Source organism: Solea senegalensis, linkage group LG2, assembly GCF_019176455.1.
Source record: "Solea senegalensis isolate Sse05_10M linkage group LG2, IFAPA_SoseM_1, whole genome shotgun sequence".
Lineage (NCBI taxonomy): Eukaryota > Metazoa > Chordata > Actinopteri > Pleuronectiformes > Soleidae > Solea > Solea senegalensis.
The window spans coordinates 1307874-1335870 of NC_058022.1; the positions used below are offsets into that span (position 1 = coordinate 1307874).

At 39.0% G+C, this 27997-nt stretch overlaps 2 protein-coding genes and 1 long non-coding RNA gene across 4 annotated transcripts; 1 reads left to right on the forward strand and 2 right to left on the reverse strand.

Moving 5' to 3' along the window:
• Positions 1–4702, reverse strand: gjb8 (gap junction protein beta 8). The gene is made up of 2 exons (XM_044016312.1): positions 4516–4702; positions 1–2467 (listed from the first exon to the last, which is right to left on the reverse strand). Exon 2 carries the CDS (start codon positions 2450–2452, stop codon positions 1649–1651), a length of 804 nt encoding a protein of 267 aa, XP_043872247.1. The 5' UTR covers positions 2453–2467; positions 4516–4702; the 3' UTR covers positions 1–1648.
• Positions 4107–22715, forward strand: LOC122761116. Of its 2 annotated transcripts, none has more exons than XR_006358534.1 (6): positions 4107–4176; positions 9540–9643; positions 12453–12616; positions 19982–20160; positions 20841–21056; positions 22372–22715. It is a non-coding gene; the product is annotated as an uncharacterized LOC122761116 (long non-coding RNA). The 2 variants fall into 2 exon arrangements; XR_006358535.1 differs by having other exon boundaries at positions 9579–9643.
• cryl1 (crystallin, lambda 1) lies at positions 5821–27894 on the reverse strand. The gene is made up of 9 exons (XM_044016307.1): positions 27728–27894; positions 26538–26645; positions 24632–24758; positions 20892–21053; positions 20006–20101; positions 18823–18921; positions 14626–14734; positions 8759–8865; positions 5821–6234 (listed from the first exon to the last, which is right to left on the reverse strand). Exons 1-9 carry the CDS (start codon positions 27766–27768, stop codon positions 6118–6120), a joined length of 966 nt encoding a protein of 321 aa, XP_043872242.1. The 5' UTR covers positions 27769–27894; the 3' UTR covers positions 5821–6117.
• Between the last annotated feature and the right edge of the window lie 103 nt (positions 27895–27997).

The window sequence follows — 27997 nt, forward strand, 5'->3', positions numbered from 1 at the left end:
TAATGTTGTTGTTTTTTTTACTGATTTATGACACAAACAAAAACATCTCAAAGAGCAAAATGACTTCAATGATCAAAGTGCAAGTGTGATAAAAAATATCTAACCGTACAAAACGCAAACAATCACAAACAAACTGTTCAAATCAGAGTTTTCTAAATCCACACTGAGCAGGACACAAGAGCTGAAGAGAAAACGACAAGAATCCACAACATCTCATCTCAGGGTTTTGATTTGTGACGGAGGACAAAGACTTTTCTTTCTTTGTTTCTTTTCTTTTTTTTAAACGACGGTCGGTGTTGTGGCTGAAATAAGGCACATCCTGAAAGCTGATACAGCCGACTGAAAACAACAACACAAGCTTTTAAAAGCAGGATTAGGAAGGAAAACTCCAAAAATGACATTGAAAATTATACAAATCATAACAATAAGGCAGTTGTTTAACTTAATAATCTTGTTGTTGTTTTTCAAGTGTCCACACGGTAATCCAGTATTTCTGAATTCACATATTCTTTTTTTTATCCATTCAGAAGAATAAAAACACCTTAAACAGCCTTAATATAAAGGTATACATCTATACATATAAACAGTATATGTGGGCTGTGTCTTATTTTATAAGATAAACTTCCATTTCAAACACTTTCAGTTCAAGTAAAAGACGAAAAGATTTAAAAGGTGAAAACTTCATATTAAATCTTAATCAGCGTTGTTGTTATTATTTTATCTTGTGCAACATTAGTTATAAACACACACACGGACATTAGAGAAAGTTAAATTAAAACTTGGATGTTTTAAGGTTAAAATCTTGTGCTACAGTCATGTGACTCATGCACTGGTAAACTACACACTACTGTACATGGAATCAACACAACTTCATTTGTTTCTCTGCTTTCACTTTGGTAGATTCCCACTGTCACCACTAGGTGTCAGTGCAGACTCATTCTTCTCTGGTTCACTCATCGACGTCTGAAAACAAACTTTCACTCTCTGAGCGATAAAATCGCCTGTAAAAGATAAACGTGTTTGTTGTTTCATGCGTTCATTTATAACATCTGACTATAAATACGGGATTCACTATAATAATGTAGGACAGGCCATTTTTAAGACATAGTTTTTGTTTTTTTTTTGAGACACAGATGCTCTTTTTTGTTTAAAACGTGGCTGCCAACAGGGACAAACACATTTTAGCCCCTTGACTAATAAAATTCAATCCATAATATCTCAAAAAGATTTTTTCCTAACTGTTAGACAGCTTTTTCTGCCTGGAAAATGAAAGTTTTGTCACTTTGCTAACTGCTCGCTCTCCCACACCAAACTCCATTAAGAAAATCAACGATTTTACGACACAGAACACAGGAGCTTTTGATCCACGGCTGCTTCCGTCAGTAGCTTCAAATATGTTACTTAGAGACTTCAGAGTTTGAAAACGTATACACGAGGCAGCAGTGAACCAGCAGCTCCTGTGTCCCTGCAAGCTCAAAACGCTGATTTTCACTATGGGGTTTGAGCAGTTTTTAAACTTCAGTTTCCAGTTGGAAAAGTCTTTCTAAGTGGCTAAAATCTAGTATTTTCCCATCTTCTCAAATCATCATGGGTGTTTGGACATGCAGTTTATGGTTTTCTCCTCTTGGATCCCAGTGACGTTTGTCCTTCAACACAAGGTCTTGTTGCTGGTTGAATCCGTACGCGTGGAGAGCAACATCTCGTTCCTCTTGTTCTCCATCAGGTCGTTGTCCTGCCTCACGCTCTCCGTGTAGAGGTGGTTTTTCCGCTTGGACCGGGCCGAGCACCTCAGGAGCGCCTTGCTGATGAGGTAACCCAGCTCCGCCACGTTCAGAATCATGCAGATGGTCGACGAGGACACCATGAAGATGGTGAAGACGGTTTTCTCCGTCGGCCTGGAGATGAAGCAGTCCACCTTGTTGGGACAAGGCCACTGCTCGCACTTCACCAGGCGCGGCATCTGGAAGCCGCCGTAGACGAAGTACAGCGCGTACATGAAGCCGCCCTCAAAGATGAGCCTGAAGAACAGGCTGCAGGTGTAGGTCCACCACAGCGGGCCCGTGATCGGCAAACGCCTCTTCTTCAGCTTCTCCATGTCCATGTCCGTCATCTTCTCGGTGCCGTTGGAGGCCAGCATGGTCCTCGTGTCCTCGCGCCTCCTGTAGGCCACGTGCATGGCCACCAGCAGAGCCGGCGTGGACACGAAGATCAGCTGCAGGCACCAGAATCGTATGTGCGACACGGGGAAGAAGTGGTCGTAGCAGACGTTCTTGCAGCCCGGCTGCTGCGTGTTGCACGTGAAGTCCGACTGCTCGTCCCCCCAGACGCTCTCGGCGGCCAGGACCAGGATCGTGATGCGGAAGATGAAGAGGACCGAGAGCCAGATCTTTCCCAGACTGGTGGAGTGTTTGTTGACTCCGCCCAGCTGGGCGTAGAGCGCCCCCCAGCTCATTGTGGTACAGACGACCTGTGGAGGGAACGAGGAGAACGAGGTTTAACGGCCTGGAAAACTCCCGTACAGAGGACAGAGACAAAAGTAGTGACATCTAGTGGTCAGAAAGCAGATTGTAACAGAGGACTCTACCGCTAATCCTTCCGTCACTACGCGATCGATACTGGAAACCCGATTTTATTCTAAACAGGTGCACATATTTTATATTATCTTCCGTTTTAGGAGTTAATCTACATTATCTTTTGTGTTTTATTAGTAACTTTTGTGAAATAAAATACAAGTTTTTAATATTAACTGATGTAGTAGTAGTTGTGCCATTAAACATAACATACTCATTTTTATTTTTCTCTTTCATTTTAGTAGTTACGGCGCAACTGTTGTGCACAGAAGTGCTAATGGGAAGTAACATATTGGGTTTCTGGAACACATCGAGCAGTGACGTTCCCGTTCCCCAGTGCATCAGGGAACTACGGTGGCCTTCACACATCAGAAAGGATGTAATTCGTTCATGTTTTTGTCGTAAACTGCGGCTTGAAAATGCAAACCAAATGCTTAGTTTGATACCTAACCTTAACTAAAGAGCAGATAAAAGGCTTATTCTAAGGCTAAAAACAACAATTTGAAGTGATAACACACACTTATGAAGAGTATATTCAGTTTCTGCCAATAAACCTTTTTAATTCGGACAAAAAACACGAGGGTTCTCGCACATGTGCTGATTTTGCATCACGCTGTTCCCCCGTGAGCTTCACGACTACGTGACATCTATGACTGTATCACGTTTCACTCTCGACAACTAACAACTGGTTGTTATGTCGTTTAAAAAAAAAGAAAACAAAAAGTCTGGCCCGTGCTGTGTTGATGTTTGAAAACAGGAAGTTGACACAGATTGTGGAAAAAAGGAATGACAACATCGTAAACCACATTTTTTTAAGATTAAGACATCATCATCATCATCATCACAAAACTAAATGTTTGTAACCAGTGGACAAACACAGCTGTCAATCACACTGGTGTCCATTCATATCTATTTTACTGAAATGAAAGGTCCCGTGCAAAAATTGAAGATAAAATTGATATATTAACTTTTTTAAATAGGTGTACAATCACCTGATTTATATTTATATTTGTGACCTCAAAATGAAGCCTGAGCCTGATCCACTCTGCTGAGGCGGCCATTTTGTGTCACCCTGTTTCTACTATAGCCCACAAAGGACAAACTAAAAACATCAATTTTAGGTTTTGGCGCAAACTGAAGGCGACCTAGATTCAACTCAACACTTTTCAAATTTTCAGCTGCAACTTGCAACTTCACCAGTAAACGTTGGCATATTTTTTTACAAACTGTACCTTTAATTTTACAAAACTGACATCATGTTCTATTGAAGAAGAGCTGAAACTCGTGTTTGAAACCAGGAATTATATCAAATCTTATAAAAACAAGTGAGAAATTGAAGCTAATTTTCCCATAAATGTTCATTGGAACCGTCTGAGTCGCCCCCTGGTGGCTATTCAGTGTATTCTTACATCCAGACTGATTTTCACCCCTGTCTATTTTCATAATTGTATATTTTGGTGTCATAAGTGTTGTTTATATGTATATATCATTTCTTAAAGGGTGAATCTGATAGTAGAGGAGACATGACCCCGGGTCACCGGAGAACCTGTGGACGCCCCTGCTTTGAAAACACCATCATTATTGAACCTGAAGACTTACAGCTAATGTGAGTATTTGTATTAATAATTGTTTTAAATAATAATTTACTCTCACAGGGCTGATGAACTTGTGGTGTTTTCTAAAGTTTGAATGAAAATAATGAAGTACTTAAGAAATTAAAGTCAGGATTAAAAAGAGGACGTTTTTTTATCTACCACAATAACATAGGATTTTTTTAAACTAACATAAATGTCATAGTGTCTTCATTTGTTTAAATAAAATAGAAAAACATGTTTTGATGTTGTTTTAGTTAATAATTCCTCTATTGTCTTTGAAGGATAATTTGAAGTATTGGTTAATTTGTAAGAGGGAGAAAAAAAGAGACGTTTACAAACCAAAAACTCACCTGACTGTGCAACTAAAGTATATATTAAAAAAAGAAAATCAATAGTTTTCCATGAAAGTAAAGTGAATTAATCCTTTTTTTGTGGTTCAGTCTGAAGAAAACAGTTTTTCCCGCGCTCCAGAACCAGAACCAGAACCAGAGTCTGAGTCAGAGACTGGGTTGTTGAGGAGGAAGTTTGACTTTTAGAGTCTTGACTCGGTGTGAGAGACGCACCTGAGTCTGCACATGCTTTTACATCCCAGCTCCTGGAGGCAGGCAGGGGGAGGGGCCGACAGTGAAGAGGAGGGGACCATGTTTAAGGGGCGTGGTCAGAGTGTAGAAAGCTGACGAAACACTGAAGATAAGCACTTGAAGACTTGAAGCTACACACTTAACATTCTTGAGAATTTCACCAGAAAATGACTTTGGTAGATGTTAAAGTCACTTTTTTTATAATATTACTTCAGTAAAAGTCTTTAAATGTTGTTTTCTGATATTCAAAAATGATATATTAGGATTAAGCCATGGTGGCTCAGTGGTAGAGGGAGTTGTCTTTCAACTGGAAAGTTGTGGGTTAAATTCCTGCCTTTGCTAGATGTATAAATATGTATAAATATGTACATTACATTGAAATACATTCATTTCGTGGAGACTTACTCCTTAACCTTAACCATAACTACTACTGTACTAACCCTAAAACCAGGTCTTAAGCAGCAAAAAACCAATTCCTTAAGAGGCAACAAACACAAAAACATGTCACATTTATCTGTAGACGACCACAGACCATGTGACGGTCACTTCTCTCCCATGGTCACTGTGAAAGTCTGAGAAAAAAACCACTCCTGATCCCTGTTTCCTCGAATCAAAGCGTTTGACCGTGAACACATACGTCGCACCACGTCATCCATTTGTTCTGCGGACGTGAGAAATAACAAAACCACCAGTGACCTGATTCAGTAACATCTCATGACTTTATTAATAACAGTCGTTTGTTTGTGTGTCTCTGTGTGATGGACTGGAGACCTGTGAGTGAGTGAGTGAGTGAGTGAGTGAGTGAGTGAGATTTAACATGTAAAATAACATTTTTACTGTCTGCTATTACATATTTACAGAAGAGTATTAGGGCCACATGTAAATAATAATAATAACACAGCATGAATTCTGAGATTAAAGAAAAAGTCAAAATTCTGAGATTAAAGAAAAAAATCAAAATTCTGAGATTAAAGTTAGAATTCTGAAATTAAAGAGAAATGCAGAATTCTGAGATTAAAGAAAACATTTTTTTTTTGTTTTACATGTGGCACTAATAATCTTCCATACACATTTATAAAGATTTATATGTATATGTTTTAAATAACCTGCATAAAATGAAGTTCATTTCTCAAACTAGGTTCTCATTTTTAGGATACAATCATATAATTATTATTATTTCTTGATTCTATTATTTATATTCTATGATTCTTGTCCTCTGTAGAACTAGAGACAAAAAAGTACATTTGATTTGATTTTACTGAATGAATCCCTTTAAAATCCTCAGTTTACTAATGAAAAATAATATCAGCTGTTTTGAGAATTCCCTGTTGTTGTGACTTCTATAAAAAGTGGGTCGTGATGTTAAAGTGTTTAGGAAGCGTCTTCATGGTCCTTCTTCAGTTTAGACAGACCCATGAGCAGCTGGTCTCTTCTCTCCTTCCTGGCCGTCAGATGCTTCTGGTCACTGGGAATCAGCTCACTCATTTCCTGTGGGGAGGAAAAATAAGGTTAAAAAGTGTTGTGTAAAGTATCTTAAAGGGCATGAAGTCACTTTCTTTTTATAATATTACTTAAGTAATAAGTAAGACTTTAAACCTAAGCTAATCCTAAAACCAGGTCTTAACTCCCAGATAAAATTTTATACACTTTTTGGTCCTCACAAAGACACACAAACACACACAGGTCTGCACACAGCTAGTCATTTCAGGACCCTGCATCAGCCTGAACCTTAACCATCACCACAGTCCAAATCAAATCAGCTTTAAACTTAACCAGTTCTGCCTCATTAGGACCAGGTTTTGTTCTAGATGAGGACAAATGGTCCTGAAAAAAAAGTCCTAAAGAGGTAACAAATACAAGAACACACACACACAAACTGATTTTCACGTTTGTTAAAAGCACTTACAGGAGTTTAATTAGCGCGATATAGACGTTTGTCATTCACACAGAAATAATGTGGAGGTAGTAAAAACACACACACACACACACACACACACACACCCTCTGGGACTCAGATTCCCAGGTGGCAGGTGGACTAAGTTCCTCAACAGGTTCCTGTGCCCTGAGGAAGAGTTCCTTTGCTGGAATCTCACCTTGTTCTCATGATGACCTGCTTTTTTTTTTTTTTTTTTAATCAGCTGTTTTCACACAACCACAATTTGCAATTCCCTATGGGCTTTTAAAAACAAACAAACAAACAAACAAGTCCATATGTTCTAGACAAGTTAACGATTGCAAGTTACCGAAGGATTTTCTCTACGTCAGAAGGCGTGGCCTCGCCGACAAAGTTGACGTAAAATGGCAGGAAACCTACTTTAAAATTCCACTTTTTGAAAGCTTTTTTATCTGTAATTTTTCCAATTGTCATACAAAACGTTCATATTCACTCTTTTACAAATAACCACAGAGAAATAATCCCAACATTCAGAGTTCCAGCTAAGTTGTTCACAAAAGTTATTAGAGGGTCCCAGGTTTTGCCGCTTGTTAGTTGTTGTTGTTGGTGTCGTGATTGTCCACCCTTGTTTATTTTATTTGTGTCCTCCGTTGTCACTGCAAAACAACAGCACCCTCTGTTGGTCACTGTGATGATTACTTAAAGCAGTCTGATGCACTTCAAGGCTGTTTTATTCTGTTCAAAGTTCAAGCGAACATAAACGTAAGCACGAACACAGTGATTCCCAACTTGTGGGCCCTAGTGGGCTGTCACGGTACTGCGGGTGGGCCGTAAAAGATCATTAAATATAAATAAATAAATAAATAAATAAATAAATAAGTAAATGAATGAATGAATATGTTTTTAATTTTCCGTTTTGTAATTAAGTATTAAATGATAGATTTTAAGAAATACTTAGGAATAAAACAAACAAATAATGTTTTATTTTTATTTTACCTAATATATGTATATAATATAATATATAAAGCAATCTTGTGATATTTTATGTGTATCCATGTGTATGTGTCGGTTTTTTGTCAGTATTTGCACTCAGTGTTAATGCGTTCATTTCAATTCATGAACTGTTATTTACATTGATGGATAATTACGCGTTTTGTGGTGAAGCGAAAACCCTAACCCTAACCCTAACCCTAATCCAGCAGCAACATCCACGTGTATGTGGTGAAAGATATGCATGCGCCGGCTAAGGGGGTTTCGCAATTCTGTACAATTTGCAGCTTTAGTTCTGCAAAACTCTCTTTCATAACCAAGAAAATTTGGCATGGAAACTGAAATATCGCACAAATCGAGGACGTTGTGAATCAGAGTCTAATCGCTTGGTGTAGCTCCAGACCTGTGGACGTGTTAATAACTAAGTCACTTTGTTTTCATAGCTGTGGTTTTAAAAAAAAGCGTGACGATGTTGTCGGAGTATCTGACGTTTGGTTTAAGCCGCACATCAAGTTCACGCGCCACTAAGTCGTGGGATTATCTGATTTAAAAACAAACAACAACATTCATGTCTTGCTTTTTAAAGTTGGAACAATTCGCAGAAACATCACAGAATTACACAGACTGGTGCCGTTCTTTGTTTTCTTTATTATTTCTGTGTTATATGCGCATCTTTTTTTAAAAAATGTCGTCGTCCATGGCAACCGTGAAAACCCTGCCCTGCCCTGTTGTGATGTGAATAATCCTTTTTGTGATTGTGATGATTAATATTCAAAGAGAATGCAGAACAACGGCTCAGGGTGTGAAAACATGAGCGACTGCCATTATCCTCTGAAGGTTCATTGTTTCCGTGTTAGCGTGTTAGCGTGTTAGCGTGTGACCATGCGACGACTTCACACGCTCAGTCACGCAGAACTAAAGACATCAGACTCGGCAAATCAGTGACAGGAAGTCATAGAGCAGGACGCTTAAAGGTCCAGTGTGTGACATTTGAATCTGCAGATACTGAATAAAGTGTGGAAGAGAAAAAGACCGCACAGGGAAAAGTTCTATTTCTGTGTTGAAAACACCTCATGCTTACATACTAGTCCTTTAATGTTTGGCCGCCGCTGCCGTCGTCACACTTACATTACAGATTTTCTTGGCTCCCTCACCGCAGAAGTCTGGTACCGGTCCAAACGAGGTCAGAACCCTGGATAAGCCGCCGCTGTAGCGCTTCATATAATCCTCTAAACCTGTGTGAGAAGATGAGAGAGAGACGATGAGTGGTGTCGAGAACAGTTCACGTGTTCATCAGAACTTTTTAACACACACAACAACCGCAAGCCGTCGGACAGAGAAAGTGACGACTCGCCGTGAAAAGACCTCGCTCTCTCTAAATTGCAAACTCAGAGCCAAAGGACCTGAAACCCATCATCACTCCTCAGGGTTCACTGATTGAGAAAGTATCACAGTACAAATACCCTGGGATTTTATTGGATGGCTCATTTATCAAGATAACCAAACGGATTCACTGCCAAATAGTGAGCTGTTCTATACACCCACCAAGAAAATGATTGCTAAATAGAGATCTGTTCCACGCATGTATCAAGAAATTGCCAAATAGTGAGCTGTTCTCTATATCCACCAAGAAAGTGACTGCCAAAAAATGAGCTGCTCCATTTATTCACCAACAGAGTGACTGCCAAATAATGAGCTACTCAATACGTTCACAAAGAGGCTTCCTGCAAAATCATGAGCTGTTACCCCATACATGTATTATGTTTACGTTTGAATGTCACCGTTAACTTGTGCTGCTTTAAAGGTTTAATAACATTTTCTCATCTTTACTTTTATTAATAGTAAAATCAAGTTTTCCTAAAATGACATCTGTTCAGTTTCTCTTATACTTTTTCCTTCTTTCTCCCAGATAAATCAAAATAACACCATGTTTCCTGCTTTGTACCAGCCTCCTCCTCAACAGTTAATCCTGGAGCTGACACACTGGGATGTAAACGTACTGTAATTTAGCAGGTATGAACATATGTACAGTAAATGTATATATTATCTGTATCTATATGACTTTCCTTTGAATCTCAAAGCTTCGTTACCTCAACATTGTGTCGTGACAACCAAAGCTAACCAAAGCAACACCTCAGATTTGTTTGCCTTTGTTTAAAACTTGGATCCCCCCACATAGAAAGTGAGGGAAACACAATCATGGAGCACGAGACTGCAGAGGTTTTACTGGAAAAATAATTTCCTCATAGTTCAAATCTTAAGTTCCTTGCAACCTCGTTCTGTTTGTTTCCTGCAGAAGATTATTTTAGTCTCATTATTTGTTGTAATTACCTGTGAAGAGAAACTACAGGGTGTGTTAATAGATGGATATTAACAGCTCTAGGTGTGACCTAGACGACAGGGATGAGGACTGTTAAAGATTAATGTTTTAAAAAACCCAAAAACATTTAAACACATTAAGAGAGGAACTGTATATAACTGGTATTTTATTTTATTTTATGAGGAACACTGCCAAATAGTGAGCTGTTCTATACATCCACCTAAAGACTGACCACCAAATAATGAGCTATTCTAGACATCAACCAAGAGACTGTCTGCAAAATAATGAGCTGTTTTACACATAACCAAACACATTGACTGCCAAATAGTGAGCTGTGCATATATACATATATATATAAATATACACCAAGAAAAGTATAGCTAAATATTGAACTATTCCATACATCTGCCAAGAGACTGTGTGCCAAATAGTGAGCTATTCAATACATTCATTAAGAGGCTGTCTGCAAAATCATGAGCTGTTATCTATATGCACCAACAGACTGAGTGCTAAATAATGAGCTGCTCTTTAAATCCAGCATCAAACTGCTATTAAAAACATCTACTAACAGACTTGGTGCCAATTCTATTGTAATCTGTAGCCTTCTCTCAGATTAGGGAACAGGTGGAATAATAGTTTAACAATAACGCAATCTAACGTGGTATATTTTTCTTCAATATAAATAAAACAAATGGGTTTTTTTTTAAATAGAACACATTTTGAGACAAAACACTAATCTCCTGTCTATTTTATGTTCGGCCTCAGATTTGTCAAATATTTGTTTTTGTCCAAAAAGTAGTTTTAAAAAACACAATTAACCATTTTATACATTCATCCATTCTTTTAACTATTCAACAATTAAGAGCAAATCTTAATATGACATTTTATAATGACAATTATCTATATAATAATACATTTTATTAATAGAGCACCTTTAAAGGGTGATCTAAGATGCTTTACCTTATGTTTAAAAGTCCAATTTCACATTCAGATAAAAGCTTTTATGAGCGTTAGTCTCAGTCGAATAAGTGTCCCTTTTATTCTGACAAAACACGGTTAATGAGGCATCAATTATGACCAATGATTGGACAAAACTGATCATAAAGAGGGGACGTGTGTTTGCTTTGTTGACATTCCTGCGATAAGAGACTCAGCAGGTGAGGACGACGTCTTTTCAAGTCGCAGTAAAATGAAAGTCAGTGTGGAGTAATGTGAAACGTGTGTGAAGTGCTTCACACTGCGTCTTTAATTAAAGCAGGTCAGAGGCTCTGTCTTTAAAATAACTTTGTCACAATGACATGAAGTTTCACACCGAGAAAACTGAACCGCGTGACGTTTCATTCAGAAACTGAAAAAAATGAAATATAATGTGAACGTTTTTTGAATAAAAGTCTAAAATTAAACAGTGGAACACACACACAAACACACACTGCTGTATATGTACAGTATAAATACCGTCAACCTCCAACCAAACACAGACTCTGTGTCTCTGTGTGTGTGAATCTCTTTTCTTCTGCTGCCTCTGACTCATATTTTTTTTTATATTTCTTATTACAATAAGAAATAGCAATTTTTCAGTTATCAGCATTGGCTCAATATTATACATTTTTACAAATTCCACCTTTTTTGTTCTCAAAAACTTGATACATGTCACTAAAATAAAATTTATATCAACCCGTTTCATGTATTTAATATTTAGTAATAAAAAATACTGTATATAATTACAGTGCAGACACAACATGTGTGTCATTATCATTTGTTGTCATTAAATTAGTTAACACAATTATGCTTCTCTACATGTTTGTTAAACAAAGTGGTCGGATACCAGAGTTTTATTCGTTAATATTCTGTACGGACAGAAAAGATTTATCCATGGACTCTGGTCCCCACTAAAGTAAATAAGTCAGAATGTGTGTGTGACATTAAATAAAGTGCATTAAATGAGGACACAGCTCCTCCAGTGGACACTGACTCAATTACATGCTTTAGGTGAGACCAACAGGAAGTTTGTTACTGGAGCATTTATGTTAATATTCTGTACAAACAAGTTCGGCTGCTTTGGTCCCCACTAAAACGTAAATGTCTGTGTGTTTGGCTCCTCCAGTGGACACGCCCCCAATGTCCTTAAGCCTGAATTTGAATGCTTTGTCTTGGCTGAGAAGACGCAATCAACTCGACTTGTACAAGTAACGATTCTATACAAAAGTACGCAACATCCATTTGTTTAATTCTACTAATCGAGAAAACTCTAATGCGTTCAATGAAGTTAAAATTGCGTCACACTACAGGATAATCTGTAAAATCAGAAGCAGCAATGATTGGTGGAAGGACCAGATTGGGATCAAAATCGGGCCAATCTGTCCTCTAGTGTGGGGGCGGGGCTTCAGGCTTTAGAACAGTGAATGTTGCTGAATTTTACATGATTTAAAACCAGATTTTGAATCACTTAAATTTGGCGAGGTGATAAGTAACTCATTTTTATTTTTTTTAATCACTTCACAGGGCCTTTAATGTCCCTCCTGTGCTGAGTCATTCAGGTAAGAGAGACAGAGACTTTAGTCCTCCATTATCTGATCGGACAGACTGCAGGACGGGAAGTCGCGACAGGAGTGGGTCTGAGCGATCGAGGAGAACACGATCACGCGACAGTGGAGAGCTCCGCGAGTGTAAGTACAGGTAGAGTTGGCGTCTGCTCCGCGTTCTCTGTGAGTTTTGGATTACTGGTGTGACTGAGTGCATTCATCGTTCCCCATCAAAAGGCCGCTTTGTTTCGTCCATGGCGACCTTTTTTCTCTGTGTGTACACAGACTCATGGCCGCTCTGTGGGTTTCACACTCGCCTCTGATATTCCTCATCTGCCCGAGGTTTCACTCTCCGTCACACACACACACACTCACACATGTTCTCGCACAGCAGTCTTACTGAGGACACTCTCAGATATAATGCCATTCCCTAACTCTTAAACTAAGTTTAATAAAATGTCCTCACTCCCTATGGCAATAGTCAGCAATTGGTGGTCCGTGGGCCAAAAGTGGCCCGTCAGTATCAGTTTGTGGCCCCCGGCAGATGATTACAAAAGTCTGATCTTAAATGAGGAGCTTTTATTCTAGATTCTCTTGCTAGAATTAACAGTAAACTTGAAGTAAATGTTTGGATTTGAAAAATAAAAAAAAAACCCTGTAGATTTCAGAGCCTTTTTGTTCTGAAAAACAGATGAACTGAGTCAAGGAGCAGTTTGGCAAATTCAAGTTACTTTTTTTAAACCAAATGCCATTTTTGTACAATAGTAGAAAACACCAGGTGTTTGCTGATGAAGATATGATGGTTTTTTTTTTTTCTTCTGGTATTCAATTGTTTAGAAAACACAATGTTTTTTTTTGGTCCCGACAAAGATAGACATACAAACACACATTACCATGACTTCAGAGGACATTACATTAACTTACAGTCATTTCCTGGAGACTTACTCTAACCTTAACCATAACTAGTACTGACCTTCCGTAACCTTAACTTTTCCCCATAAGGGAGACAAGTCCCCCTAATGTGACTGTGTAATCAGATCAGAACACACACACACACATTCTCACGCAGCATTCTCACTGAGGACACTCATAGACATTATATCTACCCTTACCTTAACCATCACAGCTAAATACCTTACCCTTAACCCAATTCTCACCCTAAAACCAGGTCTTAACCCCCAAAAAGTCTTTAAAAGATTTGAGAACCAGACAAAATGTCCTCACTCCCTCGTGGTTTATAGGTTTTTTTTTTTGGTCCTCACAAAGATACACATACAAGGTTTGTGCAACTTGTCCCTTAAACAAACCCTTATCGCTAATTCAAATCTATAGCTTTAAACTTAACCAGTTCCTTTTAAAAATGAGCTTCTGCCTCATTAGGACCAGGTTTTGGTCTCTATGAGGACTACTGAGTGTCCTTAAGAGGCATCAAATACAAGAACACACACACACACAGGAATGCCACGGTACATGCATGTAATGTGGAGACGAGTGAACTATGTGTGAGTTTCTCACACTTTAGATAAGCGACGCTCTGGTGTTCACTGTAACACGGAGAAGAGTCGAGTATCGAGAGACAGTGGCATGAAAATGTAATTATTATGAGAGGAATAAAAATAATGAGACAATGAAATTTGACATTTTTTTTAACCATTTTTTTGATCAGTTCTTTAAAAAAAACCCAGATGATTAGTTTAAGAAAATCATCTAATTACATCTAATTTCCCCATTTTCCCATAATTTAACTCATTAACGTGGACCCCATCACCAGAAAATATGTTTTAGAGCAAATAACTTGACTTTGCCAATTTTATTTAAAATTATCTAAAAGAATAATGACTTAAATTAAGTTATATGAGCAGAGATTATACTTTTACATGTTATTTTGTTGACTGTGACAAAAACTTGTCACATCTGTGGTTGGTTTAAGGCTTTAGTCAAAGACAGATTATGGTTTTGATTAAATTAAATTAAAATAACACATTTTTGTCCATAACATGTCAAATTACTCCAAAATGTTCCACTCATCAGAACTCCCTCTCGCTTCCTGATTTCAGTCTTGAGTACTCAAACAAAAGCATAACACCTGTCCTTGATGAGGTTCACTGGGCAGCGACTGTTTGTTCACAAATGTCCCAAAAAAGAAACGTTACCTTCAGGTGCATTGAGGTGCATCGTTTCCATGGGACCGATGAAGGCGTAACGCATTCCTAACCCCTCTGACATCACCAGGTCGATGTCCTTGACTGAGACGACACCGTCCTGATAAAAGAGGAAGAGGAAACAGTCGATAAATGTACAACAAAGTCTCTGCTGCTGCACAAAAGACAAATATTTAAGTGAAACAGCTCAGTCCAGAGTTTCCCTGACTGTTCCTGACTTTTGGAGGATTTCATGATTCCGATGCTACAGCAAACAAATAAACACAAAAATGTGTTTAAGATCTGTTAATTAAAGGAGATGGTTCTGTTTTACTGAAGTGTGGAAGAGAAGTCTACGATAGAAGAATATATATTTATCACTAAATGTCACCATTAAACTGCTCAGAACCGCTGTTTTCTAAACAGCTCACTCTCCCACACCAAAGTCCATAGAGAAAATCATCGTTTTAAGCTCACAGAGTCACAGGAGCTGCTGGTCCACTGCTGCCTCGTTTGGCAAATTCATGTCACTTATGTAAATCCAGACAAAGCATTTCAAACACAGAATTCACTAAAGAACACATTTGAACTTAGTGACAGAGGCAGCAGTGGATCAACAACTCCTGTGTGCTGTGATGTTAAAATCACTGATTTTCTCTATGGACTTTGGTGTGGGGAGCAAGCAGTTTACAAACTTTAATTTCCAGTGAGAAAAAGCCGTCTAATTCTGAAGAAAATGGGGCAAACTCTTTCTAAAGATACTGTAGACTTAATCAGGCATAGATTTATTGAGTGATATGTTTTTGTCAAGTGGCAGAAAACTTGTTTTTACTTGCGTCTCCATAGGCTGGTTTACAGGGTAAAATCAGTGTCAAAATGTCATCTAAGCTCACTGAACACTGAACCATCCCTTTAAATTCCCTTTGATGGCAATCAGATGTCTCCCACCATCTAATGTTTCCCTAATCACCCGGCTCTGTGTGTTCAGGATTATGTAGGCAGTGCGGGGAGGAGAGCAGCTGAGGATAGAGGGATGGGAGGAAGGAAGGCGACACACAGGGGAGGGGGGGGTTCAGGTGTTTCTGGGTTAGAGGAGCCCGTTTGGCCGACCACGGAGGAAATCAAAGCCCTGACACAGATACAGAGAGTAGGGCGAGTGAGAGGAGCGGGACAGGGTCGTCTTTGTTTGGGTCCCCGCGTCCAACAACGGGTCTGTTATCTGAGAAAAGTGGGATGGAGGGTGGGGTCTTTTCTGCGCTGTAATCACTCGGGGGGCAAACGAGCTGCTTTCTCAGCCGCTCTGCTTTCCAACGCTGGCACCGGTTTCAGTGTGAGTGTGTTTCTGGAGCGATGAGAGAGAGAGAGAGAAGGTCCTTCTACTGGACGGAGGATCACAGAGTCACTCTGAGAGCACAGACCTTAACGCTCAAAGGTTTAGGTCCTAAATTAAGGCAAAAGACTAAGATAAAGTCGATGGAGCTCCCCCTACAGTTTTGGAGTACAGATTTGCCCGCAACAAGACATTTAACCATCACAATCAGTTTAATTGGGCTAAGGTCGTAGTCCATAGTGTGGAGGAGAAAAATTTGGGGATTCCCTAATAATCCCCAAATTTTTGAAATGTCGCAGGAAACCAGAGTTTCAAGAAGAACCCGAATCTTCTTCCGAATCGACCCTGATGACCTTTGTGTCACAGAAGAACAAACTAGTTCTTAGTCCGACTAAGTGTAACCAAATTAAAGAAAACATAATTATTAAGGGCTAGGGAGGTGGGGCTATGACATCATCGTTTTCCTAAAGTAGCCTATTCGCTGTCTACACGGAAACGCGAGGCCCCTAAAACGCAGTTTCCGTGTGGATGGAACGAAAAACATCATCCTTCAGAGGTTAAAAACCTGGATATTTTTCCCCAGTCAGAAATAAAAAGACCTCTTGGATTAGAGGTGAAACATCTCCAGTTTAACTTTGGATCCCTCACTAATGTCCAGTGCAGGGTGTGAAACTTCCAGTCCCGACAGACTTTACCGGAATATAAATTTGGCCCCAGTATAAACAGCGTTCTGAGAAGTGACATCTCCACTGTAAATCACTTTGTTTTAGTCACATGACAGCGCGGCAGCGGGTTCCTCGAGGTCACCCGCTCCAGAAGATTCACAGCTCACCTCTATCTCCACTGGAGACTCTGATAGAGAGAGTGAGTGTCCACTGTTTGTTATTGAATGAACTCGTCTTCTTCTCCTGATTCTGACACACATTCCTGTCGCCTTAGACGGCGGTTACGACTTAATTAGAGCCAGGCCCAGACTTTTAGAGCTGACGCTGACTAATTTTCCAGATTTACCTGTTGTACGACTTTGGCGATGCAAACTCGCAGCGTATATGACAGGTTTACTTGGGTTTGATATTGTGTCAATGGTTAGTGCTGAAAATCTAATCAAAATAAATTGAGAGTTATACAAGCGAGAATAATAAGTTAAACGATTTTTATAATCTGTCAGTGAGTTCATTGTGTCACCTATCACCTAGCTGAATATGTGTCAACTGATTATCTGTTAACATGACCAATCTGTCAATGAATCTTTGTTTGCGTTACACTTAAGATACATACAACACAACGTTTTACTCACCCCACCCATTCACCCATTCACCCACCTCCATAAACACAACTGAGACAAACGTGCAGAGGAAACAAGGGGAAATATAATAGGCGTCAAAAAGACAGATAGTAAATTATCTAAAAAATTGATTAAATAAATAAATGAATACAAATAAATCAATAAATATCCATAAACACACTAAAATAAATATATATAATAAAGTAAAATAATTAAATTAATCAATAAATGAGAAAGATAAATAAAAAAGTTTTAAAAAAACAACTAAATAAATAAATAACTAAATACCCCATAAATAAATAAGAATAAAAACTATATAAAATATATAGTAAATTAAATTAATAAATCAAATGATAAGTAAATAAATATGCATGAACACACTAAAATAATATATATATACACACACATGCACACATATATATGTATATATATATATATATAAATAAACAGGAAGTTATACTCAATATGTGTTGATTACTCATCAAAATAAAGCGTTACCACTCAAAGCTGCTTTACACAACCGTTTTTTCCATTCATCCATTCACACGTTCACTCACACATTCACACAGTGCATCTTTTTATACCCATTCTCACAATGACAACACAGCTTTCAGGAGCAACGTGGGTTAACCCATGCAGACTAGTGGAGCCGGGAATCAGACCCACAACCTCCCAGTTGAAGGACGACTCACTGAGCCACCGTCACTCCCTATTTTTACTTCTGTCGTGTGTGTGTGTGTGTGTGTGTGTGTGTGTGTGTGTGTGTGTGTGTGTGTGTGTGTGTGTGTGTGTGTGTGTGTGTGTCTTGCTCACATTCACAGCACGAGAATGTGAGCGAGCCTCAGCTTCCACACGCGTGTGTGAAGACACAAATATCACATGATGGATTAATGTATGGACGCCGTGTCACAGCCAGGACACTGAGACAGAGACAGACGGAGAGAAAATAATCCACTCGTCTCTGCTTCACTTCCTCGAAGTCTGCTTCAGCTCTGAGAATCTGAAATCCCCTGACATGTTACTGCCGCTCTCATCTCATCTGCTCGTGTTTGGCACCGACTGAAGCACGGAGAGCTTTCACCTGACTGACTGTCAATAACAGTAATGAATCTGAGAGTAATCTAAAAGTCTTGAAGCTGAACAGTTTATATAATGAGATGGAAGTCTTCATGAGAGTTCAAGCTCGGGCAACGACTGTCATCGCCGTCATCATCCTCATTATCATTCTGACCATTTCTTCCATTAGAGATCATGTGATGGCGCCTGTCGTCGGAGGCTAAATCTCATTTACCCTCATTCTCTTCCGTTGCTGGACAGAGACAGACGCAGCAGCAGCAGAAGTGAACACTGACACCGACCTTCCTCTTCTCTGCTTGTGTTACAAAAACCATCAGCGGCTAAAGTCTCACTGAGACTGAGCTGTTTTTGTCCACAGAAACAAACACACACAGACCCAACGACATGTTAATGACACCAAAAATGTTATGATTTTGTACCATTTGTTTATACAGCAACTCCTAAGACTTAAAACTGTGGTGTACGACTTTCAGAGATATAAAAAATGACTTGGTAGTATAAAAGGACAGGCACTGACCTGGACCAGCCTCCAGGACTCTGCGATAATGGCTGCCTGGACTCTGTTGAGGGCAAAACCATCGATCTCTTTCTTCAAACAGACGGGTGCTTGACCGACCTGAATCAAGAGCACTAAATCAATTTGTAAGTCTGAATGCAAATGCATATCAGAGCCTTAAAGGGAACTGACAGAACATTTAATGATAAAACATTAAGAATGGCTGAAAATAATGGTTCCAAGTGGGTTTGTCCAAAGTTTCCCCGCCCATGTTTGCCTAAAATGGGCTTCACATGTGGGACCCATGTTACTGAAACTATATAAGACCCACATAATTTGCCCTTAGTATCAACTTAGTATCTTTTCTAGGGTTTCTACGAACTACCCACTTTAGTACCAGGTGGCCTGGAAAGGGTACCAAGTACCCAGTTGGCCTGGAAAGGATATTAAGTACCCACTTGGTATCCAGTTGGCCTGGAAAGGGTACCAAGTACCCAGTTGGCCTGAAAAGGATATTAAGTACCCACTTAGTATCCAGTTGGCCTGGAAAGGGTACCAAGTACCCACTTTAGTACCAAGTACCCACATGGCCCAGAAAGGGTAGTAAGTACCCACTTAGTACCCAGGTGGCCTGGGAAGGGTACCAAGTACCCACTTTAGTACCCAGGTGGCCCGGGATGGGTACCAAGTACCCACATGGCCCAGAAAAGGTATTAAGTACCCACTTAGTACCTTGGTGGCCCTGAAAGGGTATTAAGTACCCACATGGACATGCTGGCTGGGGTTTGACTAGTTTTCATAATTTACTTTACAACAATGTGTTCTTTATTTCTTAATAATGAATTTTTAAGTGTTTTCCTTTTGCCGTGTTACTTGTACTGCAAGCAGGAGTACTTACTCAAAAAACTACCAAATCATCCCCATCAAACTGGACGACTTACTAAAGTATGACTTTTTTGAAAGTCATACTGGCACTAATCTGACTGATTAAGTGGATAAAGGATTTTCTACAGCAGTGCATGACGATAGCGTTTTTACTTTTGTCAGAACTATGTGCTCTCTGAACACTTTCCTAGTTCGTCATACCATGAGAAGCATATTTTCTAATTCATTGTTACTTATGTGGTAATTGGTCATTCATCTAACGCCTACACTACTGACATTTACTTTGTTCTCTCAGGATTGAGTAACCTGTGATCTTTACCTTGGTCATCACAGCATGGGTGGTGCTCATCACACCCGCTGCTGTCTCTGGGTGAGGTACCAGCTCCACCAGTTTAACATAGTAGGGTGGGTTTACCTGAGAAGCACAGGACACACATCATCATCGTTAAGTGGAAACTCAGTCATTTTTTCAAGGTAAAGTCTTTCAAACAGAAAATTAAATAAATAACTGGTTTCTGTTCAAGGTCCAGTGTGTAAGATTTGTGAGGATTTTGCCGGCCAATGACTGGCCAGAGTGACATCACATGAAGAGACGTCCTGTTCGCAAGCAGCATCACAAACCCTGCCACTGTAGTCTGTGCTGTGGAGACGTCAGAAATCAAGGCAAACAATGCCAAACTGTAGATCAGTTAAAAATACTTAACAATCCTAAAAACGTGGGTTAATCTCCAACAACTACCAGGAGTCTGGTGTAATTATACTATAAACAACTGCTTTACAAGTCACTAGTCACTCGTTTGTGTTTGTGTGTGTCTCGCGTATAAAACGAAGTCACCGCAGTTTCACGCAGCCGTGCAGTGATGACTCCGCCCACGTTGAGTAGGTACTTTTTTGTAGTGGAGATGCAACCTAAACCTTACTGTGGTGAGGCGAGTAGAGCTGGTGGAAATATGCCATTAGTGTTATTTATTTTGTGTATTTGTTTTTATAAAAATAACTAAAAAGAATATTTTGACAGGAAGTAGTCACACTGAACAAATTGGGTAATGACACAGAGTCCTGATGCAGGAGAAATGAAGGGAAACATCTAAAATGACTTCCAATAGTACAAGTATCTGTAAACACATGATAATAGCTAAACTGCATTCCCTCAGTTTGGCACCCTCACCAGCACCTACTGGTACCAGGACTGCCGTGGCACTGACCGGATGGGAGATGAGGCAGCGACTCTTGTTGTGGACTTTGGAGAAGACGCTGCTGGGCATGAGGTAGGAGGTGGAGCTGCTCAGGATGACGTCGTCTCCCACAAGTCGTTCTACGTCCTGGAAGACGCCCTGCTTTACGTCAAGCTGCTCAAACACACACTCCTGGTAAACACAAAAACACACACACACATTCAGATACACAATTCCACTCTGCAAAGTCATGAAGATAAATGTGCTAATTCTTGCCTTTATGGACTTCACATATGGAACCCATGTTACTGAAACCATATGAGACCCAAATAATAGCTCTGAAAGGGTATTAAGTACCCACTTCAAAGCCTGGTGGCCTGGAAAGGGTTTCAAGTACCCACGTGGCCCAGAAAGGGTATTAAGTACCCACTTAGTACCTTGGTGGCCTGGAAAGGTATTAACTACCCACTTAGTACTCTTGTGGCCCGGAAAGGGTATTATGTACCCACTTAGTACCCTGGTGACCCAGAAAGTTTAAGTACCCACTTAGTACCCTGGTGGCCCAGAAATGGAATTAAGTACCCACTTCGTACCCTGGTAGCCCGGAAAGGGTATTAAGTATCCACTTAGTACCTTGGTGGCCCGCCCAGGTGGACCGGAGCAGGAGCAGGAGTACTTACTCAAAAACTACCAAATCAATCTCCATCAAACTTTGTGTTGCGTCATGGCACAACCAGTAAAGAAATCGAGAACACTGGCACTAATCTCGACTGATTAAATGGATTTTCTTTTGCATGACGCATTGTTTTTACTTTCATTGGAACTATGTGCTCTCTGAACACTTTCCTAGTTTATCATACCATGAGAAGCATATTGAATTCATTGTTACCTATGTGGTAAACTGTCCTTGTCATTCACCTGTTCTCATCATTCACCTTTCCTTATCATTCACCTGTCCTCGTCATTCACCTGTCCTCGTCATTCACCTGTCCTCATCATTCACCCTTTCACCTGTCCTTATCATACACCTGTCTCGTCATTCCCTGTCCTCTTCATTCACCTGTCCTCTTCATTCACCTGTCCTTATCATTCACCTGTCCTCGTCATTCACCTGTCCTCTTCATTCACCTGTCCTCATCATTCACCTGTCCTCATCATTCACTGTCCTTGTCATTCACTTCAGTAAAAGTAAAATTCAGAAATTTAAAAATGACTTGCCGTACAAATACACAAAAAAAACGAGTAAATTAGTACTCATAAAAGAAGAGGAATGCTGCAACTTCACAGGGACTTGAACCCTGTACCCTCAGATTAAAAGTCTGGGACTCTACCCACTGAGTTACCCAGGCTTCAAGTACATCTAGTAAATCAGCCAAACATTTAGACAAATAACACAAACAACAAACATAAAGACAGTCATAACAGTCAAATTAAACGTATTTTTCTCCACATTTAGATACAGTACAAGTGTGTTTGTTTTGTTTTTTTAAATCATCCAATGTACTTTAAGGTCTGTCCTGAAAGGAGTGGCTGTCACAGGCTGCAGTGCAGAGAGAACGTGCTCTTTAAAAACCAGTCATCATCGCTGGAACTGCTTTAACTGGCTGAGCAGGCGGCAGGCAGTGATGTGAAGAATGCACGTCGCACAGTCACATCACACTCCACTGACTTCACAGTGAGACCGCACAAATGGTTCTTACAATACCAGAGGTCTCAAACTCGTGGCCCACAGGCCACATGTGGCCCCTCAATCAAGTTAATAGGTTCATTTTGTAACAATTTATTTTTATCGTAAACTATACATTGTTCAGTATCAAAACACTTTTATTTTGAAATGAAGTGAAATACTGTCATAAATGTTGTTATTACTGTTATTTTATCCATTCATTTATTTATACTTTTATTTATTCATTCATTAAATTATTCATGTATTATTTATTTAATTTATTTATTTATTATAATGTCATTTATGGTCCTCCATAGTCTTGTACATAAAGGTATAGCAGGCTAATATTAATATTAATATCAATATCAATTAATTCCACATTTTATACAGATGAATTTTGTAAGATAGTGGTAATATTAAACTTTATTCATAATATTTCAGTTGTTTGGCCAATAAAATGTCAGGAAATGTAAAAAAAATATTTGATCTGTGTTTCCTAAACCTATAAAATAATGTTTTTAAATGTTTTTGTTAAACATTTAAGAAGCCAAAAAAACTCAGAGAACTTGTTTTAGTTATAAAACAATGAACTGATGATACACAATAGTTAATAACTGAAATGACACTGAAAGTTGTTCTCAGGAAACGTAGGTGTGAACATTTGCCGATTAAAAATAACAATAATCTACGTGGTGTGACATAATTCCTCTATTGTTCCTTGTTTGTATGAACTCTTTAACAGGAAATTGATTTTTTTGGAAACTGACCCTTTTTCCCTGTGAGCTCTTCTGCGATGAAAAGAATCATTGTCTGCCTTCACTGACAACTCAAGTGTGTTTTACACGACCGAGCAAAGAAAACAAAGTGTGCAGGTGTGTTAACTGTAACTGTATCGTCATGGTGAAAAAGACAATTTGACTCATTTGTCGTTAAAATGTCATGTAATTGTTTCAACATCAGGGCAAAACACTTCTCACACTTTCTCACCCCGGCTGAAGCTCCTTTTGTTTGCTTTAAAGCCTCAGTCTGACGAGGTATTAACAGACATCCTGAATGAGATCATTCAGTAACTCGGACGACTCAGACCTGCTCAGCAGAAAACACTAAATTATGTACTATATTTTATACTTTATAACTAGTCATACTGAGATTTATATTACAATAATAACTATGGTACACAACTGCTTTGCATCATGAATAAAATGACATGCAGAAGTTTATGGTAAATAAAGAAAAAAATTGATACAGAAAAACATTGCAATATTTTCCGTGGCGATATATCGCTATTGAGACACCAAGTATCAATATTTTTTAATCATATACTTTTTTTTTACTCATATATCATATATTTAAGCCACGATATCGTACCGTGGCTTAAATATCATGTTAATAATGTAGCATGATAATTATTGTATCGTGACTTAAATATTGTGATAATATTGTATTGTGACTTGTATATCGTGATAATATCGTATCGCGACTTATATATCGTGATAATATCGTATCGCGATTTAAATATCGTGATAATATTGTATTGTGACTTGTATATCGTGATAATATCGTATCGCGACTTATATATCGTGATAATATCGTATCGCGACTTAAATATCGTGATAATATTGTATTGTGACTTGTATATCGTGATAATATCGTCGGTGATAATATCGATTTATTTGTATATCGCGATAATATCGATAACTTATATATCGCGGATAATATTGTATCGCACTTAAATATCGATATATCGTTTTAAATATCGTGATGATATCGTATCGCGACTTAAATATCGTGATAATATTGTATCGTGATATCTTTAATTTTCTTCAAATCGAGAGAAAACTGTACATAAGAATTGGACGAAGTCTTCTAGTTTGAAAAGTTGAGCCTTAGAAGTAGAATGTAGGGGACAGTTAGCCACCAGGGGGCGACTCCACTGGTTGCAAAAATCCCTTTATTGAAAAGTAAACATTTTCCTGAGGAGTCATTGGTCTTGATCACTAGTTTTGTAAATTAAGTTCACATTTACAGGCGACTAAGTAGTGTTAAGATCTGATTTTAAGGTTCCTCACTAAGGCATAAAAACAGGTGAGTCCAGTGATGTTACCTGGACAAAGAAGGCGCCCTCTAGTGCCTGCTCCAGGTCGTCATAGCTGCTGAGTAGAGCGAGCTGCTGAGTGGACGTCAGCTCTCCTCTGATCATGTGAGCTTCCTCCAACTCATTCAGCTGCTTCCTGAGCAAAAAACAACAAAACAGTTAACACACTCACCCACGTCTGCGTCTTTGTCTTACATGTGGCGTCTGTCCAAACTGAATATAAATACAGCAGATATAACCGTAACAAAACCTAATTTTTACTTTGTTGTCCTGTAATATGCTCACTATAGAACGCTTACTTTTTGTGATTTTTAAGGCAATTTTCTTCATATTCTCATGAAACCATTTAATTTATTTTATTTAAATGTGTGAAAATGAATAAATACAATGCGACATAAGGAAAATAGTGAGTGGAAAATGTCACAGAGCAATTCCAATGGAACTCACAATATTAACAGAAATGGGAGAAGTGGACTGTGTTTATACATCGGTGACAGGGTGAGGACTGAAACTTTGATGGATCACAGGAACAGACTGTAGGGTCTGTTCAGTCCAGAATGTCCATGGGCTGATGGTTTTTTAAACTTTATTTCATATATTTTTATCAAAGAATAATTCTGCTTATGTAAGGGTAAAACCAGAAACATCCAGGATATAAATTTGTGTTTAAGCACATGTGAAAATGTACAAATTATAAAGTAACTGGCAACCGATGAGCAAATAATGTCAGAAGAGTCAGAAAAAGAACTGAATGTACTCAAAAAATAAAAATGACCTAAACTAGAAACTGACAGGAAATCAGACGACAGAGGCAGGAAATGTCCAGTACAAGGACGCCCTCTACTGTCCACAGAGCAGAGGACATGGCAGCGCGGTGGTTATTGACATGAGAAATAAAGCTAAATAAATCTTTAAATGTCTGGATTTCTCCTAAATAACAGTATGTTCCAGAGTGTGACTGTGCTGCTGTGTCATTCTACACTAATGTTTAACCAGCAATGACTCGACTGAGACGCTGTTTTCAAGCAGGAACATGAGTTTGTTCATGTTTTCCTGTTGTGAGAAAAAACTGCTGATGGAGGCAAAGTCCACGTGTTTTCTTCTACGGTTCTGGAAGAAGGAGAAGGTGGAGGTTAGAGTTTGGACTGGACAAACTCTAACCGGTTAGTTTATTATTTGATTTAAACGTGCTGTTAATGACCCAACTCAACTTTTTATTTGCACAGATGATGATATTTTCATTTATTTTCATGGATTACTGCAGTTCTTGGTCAATGTGTAAAAACACATTTCTTTCGACTCTACTCGACTAAGACGACGACAAAAAAAAAAAAATAAAACATTTGCTTATACAACGCACTTATGACTAGCACTTTATAGTTTGGCTTACTTGAAGCTCTTACTTACTTCTAGCTCTTGTTTGTACCCAAATGTTTAAATGCACTTATTGTAAGTCGCTTTGGATACAAGCATCTGCTAAATGACATGTAATGTAATGTAATGCCTCCTTTTCTGACCGACATCTCTTGGATTTCATATCCAAACAACGGCAAAGTCATCATGGAACACAATGGCACCCTGGGTAATGACGCTTTCCCACAATACAGTTCCAGCATGACTCGGCTCGAGTCTATTCATGTTTGGCATCCTTTTCAACGTGGGCGGAGCCTGGAAGTCGGAACTGGGAATGACGTAACCCGAAGTCTCTGTGTTCCAGTTGAAAAACCATGGACACAAACCACAAACAGTGTACTATGTGTTCGACTGATACGACAGAAGTGATATTAACAGTGAAAGTAGAATCCTAAATCTGGGTCGGTGAGGTTGCTCCGAGTTTCCAAGGATCAGGTGCGTTCCTGTATGATCTGGTAAATTCCCTCTACAAATGGAACATAGCATTCAGAGCAGGACTGACCTGATCTCTGCGACGGCCTTAGCAGCTTGTCCCGGCTGGTTGTCGTAGATCTTCACAGCGTAACCTCCGCTGACAAACACCATCGCCCAGGAGCGGCCGATCAGCCCGCTGAAACAAACACACAAGAATAATTCCTCATGGTGGCGCTGCTCAAATGAATGAGTGAAATTTGGGTGGGAGAGACCTGGTTGAAGAAGAGGGAGTTAAGGCCTTTGTTCTCTATGTTGTGAATAAACCGAGAAATCCTGCACTTTTAACTTTTCACGATAGCGTTTTGTTTCTTCAGTTAGACACAGAATCACAGAATCGTGATATTATTGGTATTGTGAAACACGTATTGCGTATTGAAATGAGAGAAAAACACCAATAATGTCAACGACAGTTTCAACTACACATTAAAATGCCTGCATCATGTCTGAGTTCACTTCCCTGTAAACTGCTGCAGCTTCGTTTGAGCGCTTTTCTAGTCTTGATGACCTTTAAAGCTGCTTTTCATTACTGTTTTACACAGCCTGCGAATGTAGGTGTCTTGTCCTAGGATGCATTGGCACGTAGACTAGCAGAATCGGTAACCCTAACCCAGATTGCCTAGGTTGTGCTGAAATAAAGGATATACTGTAAGACACTTTATTGCACATTCTTACAGCCTCTGTATATATGTTTTAACATAGCAATGGGGAAAAAAAGCAGCCTAAATGCTCTGTGTTCTAAGGGTTAATTATTTAGTTATAAGAGATATTCAGCTGCTAAACTTTACATACTGTCCCTTTAAATACAATAACAACTGAAAGCAGGAGGGGTGGATATGAGGGGGTGAGTGTTTACTCTTTCAGGTTAGATAGAGAGGTCACCTCACCAAAAGTTCAGCACATAGTGAAACAATGAACGTAACGTGCAGCAGGTGTTTGGTTGCACATAATATGCTAGCTGTAATTATGAAGCCATTAAACCCATAATATGCTACTTCATTAAAGCACTTAAATGGCTGTAGTTGTACAATAACAACAGTCATTAAAAATCAGTGAGACCTGTCATTATGAAGAACAAGAGACTTTGCCAAGAAATGTAAGCATTTAAAAAGAATCTATACAATGCAACCGCTTAACTTTAAGTGCTGTTATTCACTTATAACAGCTCAGTTAATATCGTTAAGATCAACACCAACGCAGAATAAGTATAATGTCACTCACCTGCCGACGACGGTGATCGTTTTCACGTCAGATTGGCTCATTTTTGGGGGGCAGATTATGACAGAGTTTAGTTCAAAACTCACGATGTTGCTGGCTTTAGCAGAAAAATCTGTATTTCTATCAAAAACTGAAGCGCCGCCCCCACCAGAGTCACACGCTTCCCGAAACCAAGAGTACAGTGTCCGAGATGGCACACTAGTCATTTATTTCGCATTAGACACTTGTGTATTGTATTTAATAATAATTTTTGATGAAAACACAATCATTTGT

Coding starts and splice junctions, on each gene's coding strand:
- gjb8 (XM_044016312.1), bottom strand. CDS start 2,452: ATGAGCTGGGGGGCGCTCTACGCCCAGCTGGGCGGAGTCAACAAACAC.
- cryl1 (XM_044016307.1), bottom strand. CDS start 27,768: ATGAGCCAATCTGACGTGAAAACGATCACCGTCGTCGGCAG. Junction 20,102..20,891: donor GCTGCCTCATCTCCCATCCG/GTCAGTGCCACG, acceptor TGTGCTTCTCAG/GTAAACCCACCCTACTATGT. Junction 8,866..14,625: donor GCACCTCAATGCACCTGAAG/GTAACGTTTCTT, acceptor CTTCTCACACAG/GTTTAGAGGATTATATGAAG.